This window comes from Vespa crabro, chromosome 10 (assembly GCF_910589235.1).
Source record: "Vespa crabro chromosome 10, iyVesCrab1.2, whole genome shotgun sequence".
Lineage (NCBI taxonomy): Eukaryota > Metazoa > Arthropoda > Insecta > Hymenoptera > Vespidae > Vespa > Vespa crabro.
In genome coordinates, this window is record NC_060964.1 from 1,351,388 (window position 1) to 1,367,511 (window position 16,124).

At 30.4% G+C, this 16,124-nt stretch overlaps 1 protein-coding gene across 2 annotated transcripts; it reads right to left on the reverse strand.

The window, feature by feature from the left end:
• Window positions 1-349: 349 nt before the first annotated feature.
• On the reverse strand, window positions 350-15,521 carry LOC124427631 (chloride intracellular channel exc-4). Of its 2 annotated transcripts, none has more exons than XM_046970800.1 (4): window positions 15,240-15,521; window positions 2,303-2,608; window positions 1,767-2,093; window positions 350-1,160 (listed from the first exon to the last, which is right to left on the reverse strand). In XM_046970800.1, the coding sequence occupies exons 1-4, from the start codon at window positions 15,309-15,311 to the stop codon at window positions 1,080-1,082; spliced, it is 786 nt and encodes a 261-aa protein (XP_046826756.1). In that variant the 5' UTR covers window positions 15,312-15,521; the 3' UTR covers window positions 350-1,079. The 2 variants fall into 2 exon arrangements, with proteins under 2 accessions (XP_046826756.1, XP_046826757.1); XM_046970801.1 differs by lacking the exon at window positions 15,240-15,521 and adding an exon at window positions 14,257-15,169.
• Window positions 15,522-16,124: the final 603 nt, after the last annotated feature.

Genomic DNA, 16,124 nt, shown 5'->3' on the forward strand with positions numbered 1-16,124 from the left:
AGACTAGACGTTATCGTTCGGAGTGTTATAAAATAAAGATGCGGACACAACGAAGAGGAAGTGTCCCTCCCCCTCCCCCCACCTCTTCCCCCATGCATAAAAACGTAACTTTTAAGCCCCGACGTAAGACCTTCAATCCCATAAGTAAATATAATATAAACTTCGATGGGATCATTCTTCTTCCTTCTTCGATGCACGGCGTTTCTCCTGTGTTCTTCGTGATTTTTTATTTTTTACTTTTTATTTCTTTCTTTCTCTCTTTTGTTTTCTTTTTTTTTAATTTCTTTTTCTTTTCTTTCCCTCTTTCCTTTCATGATGCTCGTTGCTTCGAGAAAAAAAAATACTCTTATTCTTATTCGTAATATCTCTTCTTCGTTTTATTACCAAATAGAAATAATCGCTATCATCGAAAAATGACAAGTCCGATTTATTATCAACGCAACATCATGTTGTTCTCTTGATAAACGTTTACATACATTATTCGTATGTAATATTAAAAATTAAAGAAAAATAAGCGGAAAAGAAAAACGACACCGTCAATTTATACTCGTATGTACATACATGTATGAAAATTTAAATAAAGAATCAAACTTGGGCTTGTGGAGTTTTCTGTTTTTTCTTCCTCCTTTCCTTTTTTTTTTTTTATACTTGTTTTACCTATTCAAAGTATCGTGATAAAAAAGTTAAATTAATCTGGATTTGGCTCGGCCATATATATATAAACATACATATATATATAAACGTAGCAAAAGCTTTCGAAAATTTGTTTTTTTACATTGATCAACTTAGTCGTGTCAACACTAATTTTTTAAATGACGGGAAGTTTCGATGGAATGTTTCCCACTTTCTCACATTCCTCTTTCCCTTCTCTAAGGACAAAACACCAACGATTCATTTTTAAGTTCGAAACACGGTTCATCGAAACTTCGCTACATCGAATATTTGTTGTCGCGATAGGTTGATCGTATTAGGACTGTATTGTTGTTTTTGATGATGTTGTTGATGATGTTGACTATATCGTCTCGAATCCAAGGAAAAGAAAAAAAAAGAAATCCTAGACTCGATGACGAAGGTCCAGCCTAGTCGTCATTGACCTCGATAGGGATGCTGGTAGTGAACGTTGGCGTCTCCAATTCCTCGTGCTTTTTCATCTTCATGCTCTACAATTAACATCGTAAATATTAATAGTAAAGAGTAATAGTAATGAAAAGAAAAGAAAAATCTTTACGGTTTGTTTCTATGTGCAGAACATTAGTGTATATATTCACATAAGACTTTTTGTAATTCAAGATCTTAAATCTTATAATAGTTTTATAGGTATTTCGGTTATCGTCCAAAAATATTTTGATAACCATGCAATTTTGAAGATATCTATTAAAATTAACATATTTCTCTTAGAAATGAAGATTTTTTTTTCTTTTATTTTATTGTAAAATGTACGTAATTTTACACGAAAGAGAGAAAAAAATTATTTTTCATACAAAGAAAAAGTTTATAACTAATGGCAAAAAAGAAAATTTTTTCTTCTGTGTGAAAAAAAATTATAAATTGTACATACTTTTACAATAACATCTGAGATAAATCTGAATAAAATCCTATATATTTCTATTCCGTAAAAAATATGTTCCATTTATTATAAACATATTTTACAATAATAACATTGTCATTATATGCGTTTAAATAATAATTAAAAATTTTTCGAAAAACCTGCAAAGGATATAGTCCCTAAGATGGTAAAAAGAATTAATTTCATATATAAATTTTACCTGTTGTAGTTTATAATGATTTATGATGTCTTGATCGGCCGGACAACTTTGTAGAAATGCATCGAGCCTGTACATATGGTGCATGTATCTCCAAAGATGCACCAGACTTTCGGGAATTTCAAAATTCGCGAAGTATTTCCCAGCGACCCTGATGTGTTGAAGTCGTGGCATGAGTTCACAATCGAAACAGCACATCGTATCGCCCGTGAGAAAGCGCGTACCCTTGCGACCCAAGTGTTCGTCGATCTTTCGTAAGTGTGCCATCAAAGAGGATGACTTCGGATCTTTATCCTTGTCTTTTGCATTGAGCAGTAGCAATTTCAATTTCTATATATATATATATATATATATATATATATATATATATATATATATATAAAAAGAGAGAGAAAAAAGAAAAACAAAAAATTAAAATTATTGTATCACATGTATATCTATCCTTTATCATTTTAGCAGATTTATAAATATATTATTGTATATAAGAATAAAAATATGTACATAGGTATATAATTAAATAACTATAGAGAAAAACTTACGCTAAACAAATTCTCTACTAAAGTGGCAACTTCTTTGTCCTGTACGAAAAGATTATGTCCACCGGGTATATTCTTCATGATGTGTCGTTCGATCTTTTCGTTCTCCAATATGGCATCGCCATTGTCGATCAAAATAGGAGGTGGGGTCGCTTGGAAATTGGTACGAAAATCAGGTGGTGGTTTTTGCATATCGACGGTCGTCACTTTCAACGAGATCGTCTTTAACTCGGCGAGAAGGTACAAATCCATAAAGTACTCTTGACAGAAGAGACAAGCACCTTTTCGACGGCCATCGATCGTTGACGCCTGCGAACAGAACAATGTAATTGATATTAAATATATTTGACATATATCCATTTTACCTAATCGATTTATTAAGAATTTTTGGCAGAATACCAATTGTCTCTCTCTCTCTCTCTCTCTCTCTCTCTTTCTCTTTCTCTCTCAAAGAAAAGACTTCGGAAGATAAATTTCAAGGAAATGATGGAGATCTGGACAAACGTAATAAAACTGGCGATTTGCCAGTTTTATCCTTTTGCAATATCGATTCTATTTTACGGTCCAACGATCGTCTTTAAATACCGTAGCATCTGTGGCTTTACAAATAACCGTCATAATAACGTTTAAGAGATTGAAAAGGATAATGCGAGAACAAAAGAAAAAGAAAAAGAAAACTGAAACGAAAAAATTGACCTCTCCGTTATAATTCCTTCCGTGTTACGATATCCTTCAATGTTTTTTACACCGAGGATTTATGTCAGCGTTACAATGATACTACATTTATTCTCCTCATATATGCGTTCCTACGTTGTGCTCCTTTTTTACTCGATGACGCATCGCCCATTCCTGTTCGTCGAAATTTTCGGGTTGCAGTAAGAGAAGTGTCAAGGTTTCCTTCGAATTATGCGATTCAATCCTTGCGAATGAAAAACTTGACATAAAACATTTGACCTTTCAACAACTTCAAAATAAAACGTTAATCGAATAATAAAGATATAAAAAATTCCAATTCGTAAATAATCACTTTTAGTGATTAAAATAACATTCCCGTTATAAAACACAATTTGTAGGTTAAAAAACATTATTCGAATAATAAAAAGATTTAGAAAAAAAAAAAAATAATTAAATAAATGAAAAAATACTTATTTATAGAATATCGTATTATTGAACATAATTTGAAAGTAAAATATTGATTTGAATAATAAAGATTTAAAAAAGAAAAAATTATGACATAGAAAATCATTTTTGTTGTCATCGTTTCTGTTATTGAATACATATACTTTATTTGAAGATAAAACATTAATCGAATAATAAATGATTACAAAATAAAAGAAAAAACAAAAAAAAAAGAAAAAAAGAAAGAAAAACAAAAAAATTCTGAGAAGAATTTTCATTTGTAGAAAATCACTTTTGTAGAATATTGCTTTTATACATTGATACAATTAATTAAATAATAATTAAATTGTATATAACGTGTACCTATCACGTGTCCTTGGAAAAATATTTTGTAGGAATTTTATATGGTTGATTTGTGACAATGGATAAAAACCTCTCATCGTATGGTGAAAGAGATGCTTGTGAAGAAGAGAATGTCTTCTCGATACGGTAAGAGCAAAGTTTGCTATATCTACATACTACATGCACTCATACGTATATATGTTGAGCAATGACCTAATCTATTGTATATGTACACATGTACGCGCAATTATTCGAGAAAAACATATATTTTATCTTATATGTACGTTTAACGATAAGGAAAATCCATGAGACGAGTTTCATGTTACGACGTGCGTTTATATGAGTCATAGTAAACAAAATGAATACAAACGTATAAGGAAATCATATTCTCCTTCGTAAAAGCAAATTCAAAATTAAATGGAAATTAATAATTTTATTTTTAATCCTGAAATACTCTAATTCATCAAAAAAGTAATTCTGTGCAATATTAATTCATTCACAACTAATAATAATAAGAAGAAAAAAAACGAAAAGGAAAGAAAATTGTCAAAATTTTAATACTTAGAGTGAGCAATAATACAATAAGACAGGATAATGACACGTAAGTTTAGATTTTAATAAAAAACGTAAATATATGTACAGTTATTTGATTTTTCAAATAATATTGAAAATAATCTTTTACTATATTGAAAGCGTGTGGAACTCTTCGGAGATATCTAAAGAAAAAAAAGAAGAAAAAAAAAACGATTCAAACAAAACAAAGAAACATTATATATATATAAAATAAGAGAGAGAGAGAGAGAGAAAGAGAGAAAAAGAGAGAGAGAGAAATGAAAATATGAATCTACCGTTCGTTGAAATTTCTTTGATGGTATAACACATCACGTGCGAAGAACTTCGATCTCGGATAAAATGTCACGAAAGACATTTCTTCGGCATCTTCTATCTTCAAGGAGGCAGTGTGATCTATTGCCACGTTTATTTCTCGCCACCTCCTTTCTCTCTTATGAAAGCTTGGCTATTCGAGTGCCGGAAATTTCTTCGATTAGCGATAAGGTAAAACGATTGTATGCATGATATGCATATATATATATATATATATATATGTGTGTGTGTGTGTGTATATATATATACATTTATGTATGTATACTATCATAAACCATTAAAATGTTAATTTAACTCTTTATAATGCGATATAACTTTGAAGTCACATAGTTAAATTCATATATATATATGTATATCTATTCAAATATTCTAAATTTTATTTCATTTTATCACTATAAAATTATCTGTCGATTCGTATAGGAATTTTTAGTGTTCTTTTTTTTTTGAAGTCTAAGTTATACTTAATGTGGTATAATAATAATACTATATTTTAATATATACAAATGTATTTAAAGTATAACGTAATAAATTTTTATCTCGAAATATGGCGCTTTGAAGAAAAATTCTATAGAGAAGAGCTATCGGATTTAAGGATTAAAATATTATAGTATTTATCGTTTTAGTAAGAAGATTCAAGATTATTTCAGAATCAACTTAGTTTATTTATTTTTTTCTTTTATTTTTTTGGAATACTTTTTATAATGGCAAAATATTCTATGTAGAAAAAAAAAACAAGTAATTTTTGCCAGATATACTTTTTCTTTTCGAGGCCGAATAAAATCGAATTATAAAGGGTTAACAAGATCAACGATAAATATGAAATTAACGATGAAAATAATCGTTTCTTTTATATTTTTGAATGTGAATTGACGAAAGAATATACATACGTCAGAATTATTAATTTCGTCGAATATGTTTTTGCCTTAAAATAGTGTTTCCTAAATTTTGTAAGAAATAATTTCTAAAAAGTCCCAAAATTACAGAACAACTTGGTTATTTCAATAAATTATATTATACATTTAATAATATATAAATACATTTAATAATATATAAATGAAACGAGTAAATATAAGAGTTAAGAAAACAAAAAGAATATTGATTTACATATATTAATCAAATGAAAAACAAAACGCGTGGAAATAATAAAATAATATTAATTTTCATAATTTTTCATTGAACCACTTATTATTTTCTTTCAGCAAAGTATAGTTCGAGAAAAATTGTTTCATAATGTTACATATATAAAATGTTATTGTATAAGATCAGACGTTAAATTTTAGTCATTAATGTTGATAACATTTATGAATTTACAACACACACACACACACATACACACACACACACATACACACACACACACACACACACACAGTATGAGTAAAGAATAATTACAATTATACTGTAAAATATGTTAATATACATATACTGTATCAAAGATCAAAATTCTATTTGTACTTTCTTTCTTTTAATGATTCACTAAAAAATTATAGAATATATTAAAATATGAAAGAGAGAGAGAGAGAGAGAGAGAGAGAGAGAGAGAGAGAGAGAAAATGAAATCTTTTTGTCCGAATACCAAAGGAGAAAGAGTGAAAGGAGTTAAAATATGCTGTGATTCCTTCGCCAAAGATTCACGTAATTTTTTTTTCTTTTCTTTTTTTTCCTCTTTTTTTTCGTTCACATACCATCCAACATTGAACACTCAAAGAAACACGAAACGGTTTCCGTTCGCACGATATTCGAGTAGAACGGCAAATTTTCAACCAGAATCGTCTCGAAATAAAACGTTTAGAACGTAACTCGTGAGCATTTTTCGAAAGTATTTACGTATCTACTTACGTATCTGTATATATAATATTACGTGTATACCAACATATATTCCTCAGCTTATAAACCGCGAAATGAATACCTGCTGCTTACGTATTACGACAAAACGATTAAAATGATTGATTAATTAAAAATTTTCAAGAAATTGATATATTTTTCATATTTTATATCGGGAATTAGTGAGAATAATGAAACAATCGCGTTATCGTTTAAAATAATATACAACGACCATTATAATGCGGTAATTTCACCATAATCGGTACTTCAAAATTTTATATTATAAACATTTGGGCCGCTGTACCGTTACAAACAAAACGTATTCGATCGTTCCACGGTAAAAGGATTGAGAAACACTGATGTATATGTTACAACGGATACATACATACATACGTCTATTTTATTCTTGAATCGTAATTTCAACGACCTGCCCCTGAAATTGAATAAATACGAAAACGAATAAAATGTTATATATATATAGATACGTACCTACAAACATACGTGCATACATACCTACATACATTTACGTATAAATTGCACGTATTAACTATTACGTACGCCATATATTTTTACGAAAAATTCCAAACGCGTAGTTTTTAATGAAATAACGAAAGAAGTGTTTCCGAAACACGCGGAAACGTGACGCCAAGAATAAAAAATGAAAGATAAAATAAAATAAAATAAAATAAAATAAAATAAAATAAAAATAAAATAAAAAAGGAAAAAGGAATTTAAGTAAGATATCTTCGACGAGAGATTGAAAAACAAAAGAAGAAAAAGAAAAAAAAAAGATATAAAAGGAAAAGAAAAGAAGAATCTCTCGTCGTTCGTGAGCGAAGGACGACTTCCTTATCCAACGTCAGGGTCTTTCGATCTATTTCTTCAACTCCTTATTACGATCTCACGAAGATGATTCATCAACCTAAAGCATCTATGACTTCTGACTGGGCATGTTTTTTATGACCTTTAAAAAAGATTAACAAGTCTCTCTCTCTTATAAATTCATGCACTTATATTGTCTGCCTATGTCTTTTTATCTCTACCTTTCTTTTTCTTTCTGTTTTCTCTTTCTCTTCCCTTTTTTTCCTCAATAAATTTATTACTCTCCTTCTCTCTCTCTCTCTCTCTCTCTCTCTCTCTCTCTCTCTCTCTCTCTCTCGATCCCATACAACCTCCATATAATATCGCTCGTATAACCGCAATGGAATACTGCAAAATAAAATGATAAGAGCCTTTGTTATTATGAACCAGTATATATATTACATACTGTGTCTCTTCTTTTACGTCATTTCTTTCATTAATGTTGTTGAAAATACATTTTACTCAATTACATCGTAATAATAATACAACATCTGTTATGTATACATGTGTACATGTGTAAGCCTCTACGTGTATTTATGCATAGTTCTACAATGGAGTTAAATGAATTTACAATTGATAGCGTTCCCCCTTTATGCAAAGGTCGAATAAAAGTTCGTAAAAGTTCTTAAGTGCACTTTAATAATCGCCTTCGCGAACTGTCTACCATAGTGGGAGGGGGAGGAAGGAAAGGGGATTGGTAGGAAGGGAAATATAATGACTCCAAATTCCTATTAGGTCGCGTTTACTGACTCAACGACGATAATAGTCGAGTACTGGAGGTGAATTGCCACATGGAATTAATCGGAGGAAGAGAGAGAGAGAGAGAGAGAGAGAGAGAGAGAGAGAGAGAGAGAGAGAGAGAGAGAGATTAATCAGAGGAAGGAAAAGATAGATACAGACACATACACATACACCTGTGTGTATGTAAACGCATGCGCGCGGAATGTTTCATTCTAAAATATTCTTCTTACTTACAATGAGACTACAAATTTATAGGAATATTTCTAAACATTTATTAATATTCTTTTTAAAATTATTATCTCTTTTTTCTCTCTCTTTTTGATTCCTTCTAAATAAAACGATCCATTTTTTGAACGTCAAAGATATATCACATATGTTCGAATGATATCTTTGAAAAATAATTACTTTATTAAGAAAATAAATTAAAAAGAAAAATATAGAGATTTTATTTGATCTAAAATTTATGTTACCTTCCTTTCCAAAAAAAAAAAAGAGAGAGACTATAGACGACATTTTGAAGATAAATGATTTAAATCAATATGTATCGTAAAAGTTTCATTACAATGAGAAAAAAACAATATATCAATTTATGAAACACCAAGTATATAGAGAAGATATCAAAAGAGAGAAAGGAAGAACCAAGCAAATGTATATATGTCCGTGCGTGTTGTATGAAAGAGAGAGAGAGAGAGAGAGAGAGAGAGAGAGAGAGAGAGAAAGAGAGAGAGAGAGAGAGAGAGAAAGAGAGATAGCAATCAAAAAGGGAGAAAAAGGGAGAAGAAGAGAGAAGATAGCAATCAGAAGAGAAGGGAAGAAAAAAAAAACAGGCAGGTTGTCGTTTACACGGCACACTGGAGAAAGACGGGCGAAGAAAGCGGAAGGCAAAGGAGTTCATCGTTTAACGGTAGAATCTCTCGAGGACTTCTTCGTTCGTTCGTGCGCGTTACGGTCTTCGCCGTTTCGTCGTATACAATTTGACACACTTTGTAGGATCGCCTCCGGATCGCAAGGTCAGCCGGTTAACGTTTAATCATTATCGAGAAGCAAGCTTCGCTTACGTTCTAACGTAAAGTACGTATATGGTATATACAATGTGTACTAAAAAACTAGTAATTTATCTTTAAAGAGGAATGAAAGAGAATAAAAATATTCAAATAAAAAGTTCTCCTCTCGTTTTTTCTCTCCGATCATTGTTCATAATGTTATTTGATAATTGTTTAACAATTAAGTCTACACACACACACACGCGTGCACACACACACACACGCGCGTGCTCACACACACACACACACACACACACACACACACATTTGTAAAAATTGTATATATTTAACTATTGTAAATAATTGTCAATAAATTTTAAAATAAATAATAAAATAAAAAGAAAATAAAAAATAAAAATGATTTGTTATCGATCGATAATATATATATATATTTTCTTTTTTTATCTATCTATATATAAATTGTTTTATCATTTAGTGAACATTACACGCTTAATTATTAAATAAATTTATTTTAAATATAAATAGTTTTAAGCGTCAATCAAATGTTTAGGCATTCAAATTTGTAAAAAAGAATTCTAAATTTAAGGTTAATCGAACTGGCTTGTGAACAGTTTATATATAGTATATGTACGATACTGATGGGATTAAGACGATTTACTATCTTTAAACAAGGAAAATATTTGTAATCGCATGATGATATCATCGTAAAAGCTGTATGCATTTAATTATTATAAATAATTGACGATATTTAATAATAAAATTAATAAAATAAATAAAAAAATACAACTAATTTATTACCGATTGATGTATATATACTTCTAATTTCTTATGAATATAATTATATTAAAAAAATTCAATTGTTGTATTTATAAATAAATACATTGTTGTTTAATGCTTATGCTAATTAGATATAATAATATTATATTATTATTACTATATATTATAATATAACATTAATAAGTACATATAATAATATTATTTTATTGTTACATGCAATTAAACTATTAATTATTATAAATATAGTAATAGTATTATTATTATATGTTTGCAATGTTGAATTACCATGAAGATTATATATATATTTTTTAACTTAGTATCTATCCGTTAGTTTTCAAAACTATTTTTTAATTATTAATATATTATGAAAAATTAGATATATATTGTAAAAATATCGAAATTTTGATTTGTCAATAACAATATACTAGTGCTTAAAAAAATCGCTCTAAATTGGCTTTATCGATTCTATCTATGTTAAATTCCGCTTGTTAGAATAAACCTCTCATCATTTTATCACTTTCTTATCTCTATTATATTCAGATTTTTCATTAATACAGATATACCCATAGAAATAAAAATGTCAAATATCATTGTATAACTAATTGAATAGATGAAACATAAAATTAATGTTACAATAATATAATGTTATGTTGGGAAAAAAATTGGGAAACTCCTTCCCCAGTCCATCCCTATAACGAAATTAGCTTAGTATAGTTTAATTATATTTCCACGTTAAAAAAAAGTAGATACGAATTGGACTCTTTATAAGGTCTTAGTGGAATAATTAAAAATAGTGGAAAATATTAAAAAAAAGAAAAAGAAAAGGAAAAAAAGAAAAAAAAAAGAAAAGAAATGAGATAATAGACGAGTCCGATCAAGATCTGGTCCATATTGAATCTAATCGGCGAAAGTTTCGATCGCTTAGTTAGTTAATATATCTCGTATTTGTCCAGTTCTTGTTCCAGAACAGGACAACGCTTCCATTTAAAGCGACATTTCTTCGGAAAGCCGGTGAAAGAAAGCAATCTAAGAAGGAGAGAGTCTCTCGATCGGCTTTCATCCGATATCGCATTTACGAATCTTTAAAAGAAGAAGAAAAATTAAGAAGAAAAGAAAAAAAAAAAGAGAGAGAGAGAGAGAGAGAGAGAGAGAGAGAGAGAGAGAGAGAGAGAGAGAGAGAGTGATACGAGCCAATTTTACGCGCGATCGCACAAAAGAAAAAAAAGAAAAAAAAGAAAAAAAAATAAAAAAACGTACACAATACAAGACGGATAAAAGATGATAAGAAGAAAGAAAAAAAGAGAAAGAGAGAGAGAGAGAGAGAGAGAGAGAAAGAGAAAGAGAATACAATATAATCGATATCATCTCGTACGAGGAACGTTATCTTCGCGTTAGGTATGATAAATCGGCTTTCGTTATCAAAACTGAGTTCTCCCGCCCTTTTTCTGTTTTTTCTTTCTTTTTTCTTCCTTCCTTTCGTACATTCGATACCCATCGCTATAGATTCTTTTAATCAGTCACGTTGGACTCTGAATCAAAAGGTTAATACATTTACACGTCATTGATACGTATCTTTTACTATTTCTTTTTTTTTGTTTCTTTTTTCGAGGACTTCAAAATAAAATGGCTGAAAAATCTTATTAATCAATGATTGATCACGATAATTGATTTTGTAAACCATCTATCTATGGATACACATCAAATTGTACTCTGTTATCTAATTCTAAGTAACGTTTCGTTGATATTTCGTATTTTTTTTCTTTTCTTTTTTTTTTTTCCCAAGCTTTAAACGTAGACCCAGACGTCATTATTTCATATGGAAAATTACCAACGTATGCAGAAGCTAGAGACGAACGAAAGAAATGTTTACCTACTTCTATATAGACAATACATATATATATATATATACATATATATATACACGTACATGCATATATACATACATTCATAGATCGTAAAAGGTACAGTGACACTCGTGTTCTTTCGTGGCATTCACGAAATCGAGTTATCGTGTTACTTACGTTTATTTAATACAGAATACCGATCGTAGTATTAACATAAGTGGAAAACCCGCGAGCTCCAGAGTAGCCAAGTGAAATGCCGCTTGTGTTACATAAACATATAAATAACTCGATAACTCGCTCATGCTCGCAAAATATTCTGTACACGTACGCACACAGACAGTAACATACACACACATATAGAAAAAGAGAGAGGGAGAGAGAGAGAGACACACACACGCGCTAAGGTACATATATCTAATGAGAGATACGTTAATCATTTTTTTTTCTTTTTCCCGTTCTAGTCTTTGCACCCTTCTCCTCGTTCTACCTTACTTACAAATTTATTCCATGAAAATTTTGGCAAATGATATAAATAATATAAGTAAACAATATTCAAAAATATATAAATAAGTGGATTTTAAAAATGATTTCTTTGACATATATATATATATATATATATATACATATATATATATTGCACATGACACTTAAATGAATGTGTTATAATCAATCAAAAATGTTGATTACGTTGATATCATTTTTTTTAATTTTTTTTTGGGTGGCCTAAAATCCTCGAAGAAAAAAAAGAGAGAATCTATACTTTATCTCTTAGATTTTATCAATTTGATAAACAATTTATTCGTCAATTCCCGATTATCTCTTATCGTTGAACGATGATCATCTTCGTACGCCGACACTTTTTATTACCTAAAATACGTATTACGTTCGTTTTGAAAAAAAATCACGATGTCGGTAAACACCATTTAGGTCAATCAAGGCCTACTAACCCAGTCAGTCGATTTTGATTTCATGATTTTTATCCTATCGTATAAGAAAAAGAAAAAATATGATTATCTATTAGAAATAATCATTCGAAACATTCTACGAATAAATAGATAACGTAATATCTATCGAAATACATCTGGTTCTCTTATTACACGGGGAATTTTTTTATTTTTTCCAACAAGTTTAACTCGCACATTTTACTTACTTTTACTGTGACTGACTGCGGAAAAATTTAGAATATGTTGCACGATGAATCATACTAACACATTGTATATCAAATTGTATTTTTTTTAATATATTTTTCTTTATTTTTTATTTCTTTTTTTGTTAAATAAAACATTTTCACTAAATGGATTTCTCTATTTTAAATTGCTTTATTGAATAATTTGTATCGGTCATTAATATAAGTTTTATATACCATTCGTAAATGAATTTTTCCATTTATATACCATTCGTAAACGACCTTTTTCTTTTTTACGCGATTTTTTTTTTCCACAGAGTGATACGAACTATAGAACATCGAAGTCGATGAGAAACAAAGGGGAACATGTTCTCATTTCACGTAAATATTGCTTTCTTCCTATGAGTGCTCATTAATATGAGAACGAATTGAGAACTATGTTTCTCCAAATGGTTTACTCGTGCAATACATATATATATATATATATATATATAACAATTTATAATACAACGAATGTGTACAAGTGTTCTATAGAAATAGAATAATAACGTTAGTTATAGATAGAAGAACAATTTAAACTTTTCGTACTGGTGCCAAATCTATTGGTACACATTATTATTGATCGTACATGGTATGTGTATGTATGTTATATATATATATATATATATATATATATATTTACATATATATGTGTTCGTGTGTATACGTGTGCGCGCGCGCGTGATTGCATACGTGTGTGTATTTCTCCGACATTACTTGCAATCCAAACAAAGATGACTCTCGGAAAAATTCATTGAATCGTATAAACGAGGTCCGTCTCACGGAACTAGAAAGTAAAGGAAAAAATAATTGAAAGGGGATAATGAAAATTCGCACTGGAAATTAACATGGCATACGCGCCATGCATTGAGTTAATAAATGCACATAAAGGAGAGAGCAAAGATCGCACATTTAAAATGAATTCGAAAAGTTCAATGAAGCATCAGTACGGTTTTCTTCGCTACGTCGCTCTCATCTATATATATATATATATACACACGATAAAAAAAATTTATTTGCATTTTAATACATTCTGCAACATATAAAAATCGTGAGATAAAGCGCAAAAAGATTTGTTATCTTTATATTTCAATCATACTATATTTTTCATTTATTCATTTAATTTTTCGTTTTTTCCATACAGAGACAATCTCTTAAAAAGTGTACACGCACGCGCACACAAGTATACAAAAAAATCTCTTGCATAATAATATTAATAATAATAAAAATAATAATAACAATAACAATAATAGTAATAATAATAATGATAATAATAATAATAATAATAATAATAATAATAATAATAATAATAATAATAATAATAATAATAATAATAATAATAATAAAAAGAAGAAGAAAAAGAAAAAAATAGAGAGCTTGTATTGTCTCTCCTACCATTCCGATCACTGGAACGACTTTGATCCATTTTCGATCCAGGCTCGTTCGACGCAACCTTGCCGACCCAAAGAGAGTCTCCAAAATTGGCCGCCATCCGGCGAAGCGATGTAAAAACAAAAGACAGCTGAGACAGGGTGGTCGACATTGGCGTAAGAACGTATACGATCAACACAAAATGAACACCAGCACCAAAAATCATCACCATAATTATCATCATCATCATCATCATCATCATTATTACTAGAGCAGCACTACCACCATTGGCACCAAACACAGTTCGAAGATATGACGTACATAATTATGTGTATGTATATATATATATATATATATACACATATGTATATACACAAAACCGATAACGAAGTATAGTGGCAGCAGTAGTTCACCACTACCGGATGCTTTTTGACTTGTGATGCGCCCTCTCTCTCTCTCTCTCTATTCCTCTCATGTTCACCAAAGATCATTTTCTTGTCTTCCGATAATTCTTCTTTTTCTTTTTCTTTATCTTCTTTAGCGTATAAACGAAGAAAAAAGAATAAGAGAGAAAAAAGAGAAAAGAGAGAGAGAGAGAAGAAAAGATAGGAAGAAAAAAAGAAAGAAAAAGGATACGAGGAAGACGAGAGACAGGAAGTTTTTAAGAGATCGAACTCGCTAAGAGTCGTTCGTTCCACGCCCATATCGCCTGCGGAGTACCTCCTTTTCCCTCCACACGTCTCTCAATATCACTCTCTTTCTCTCTCTCTCTGTCTATAAGAGCTCCTCTGAGTTCAAGCAGTTGTCTCATCTCTATCCTTCTCTTGCTAAAGCAGAGGACGCGCGTTTTGTGTGTAAAATACGTACGCATATACATGCATACGTTTACGGTACATGTACACAAAGAGAGAGAGCGAGAGAGAGAGAGAGAGAGTGAGAGAGAGATACATACACACACATACACACATCACGCACACGTCACACACCACACTCACACTCACACTCACCTTGATGATAAGCTCGATCTCAGGCACGTCGCCGTTGCTGGTGCCATTCTCATGTCCATCCGTGTCCGCCATTTTCTCTTCTTCGTTGTACCTTAACAATCGAAAAAGGCGACTTTTCTTCGCAGTTTCTCTTCGACCTCTAAAATCCGGCTAGCTAGCTCGCTCGCTCTCTTGCTCGACCAATCGATTAATCACTAAGTCACAACTTCCTTGAAGAGTACGCGATGGAAGCTCGCGGAATACTGACGCCACCGTACGTAGACTCCGCTAACAGCGATGCGAACGCGACGTTGCCAAATCGCCCCGCGAATCTGTATATCTGTATATCGCTATTCCTACCTACCGGTCATTGATTCGAACGTGAATACGTTGTTAGATCGATTGTCGTCTCGAATATTTTTTTTTCTTTACGTTTTATCATTTTCCTCATTTCAATTTTCTCCCTGAGAATTATTTTTAATTTATCTTCATTCTTATTTCTGTTATATTCGTTTTATATTATTTTAATATTCTTTCATTATCACGTCGTTCGATCCATTTTAATATTTCATTACGATTATATATTATAGCGCACGTACGACATATACGATAGATGGCGTTCGGTGTCAATGCGTTGGCATTCGCATAACACTTTTCAATTTTCAATATCATAGTGATAATAACATAGAATATAACACGATAGACAACAAGGAGAAAACGTAATAACAATTGTTTATATTTATTACGATCTTCACGTTTGACTTAATAGAGAAATAATCGATATTTCGAATATTCCATATTCTCGTATCTTAGCGCGAAAAATTTGAACGACGACTCAAATAAATCTTCAATGTAAAGATATTTTACTGATTATTCAAATCATATCATGATCGTTTATGATGTTAT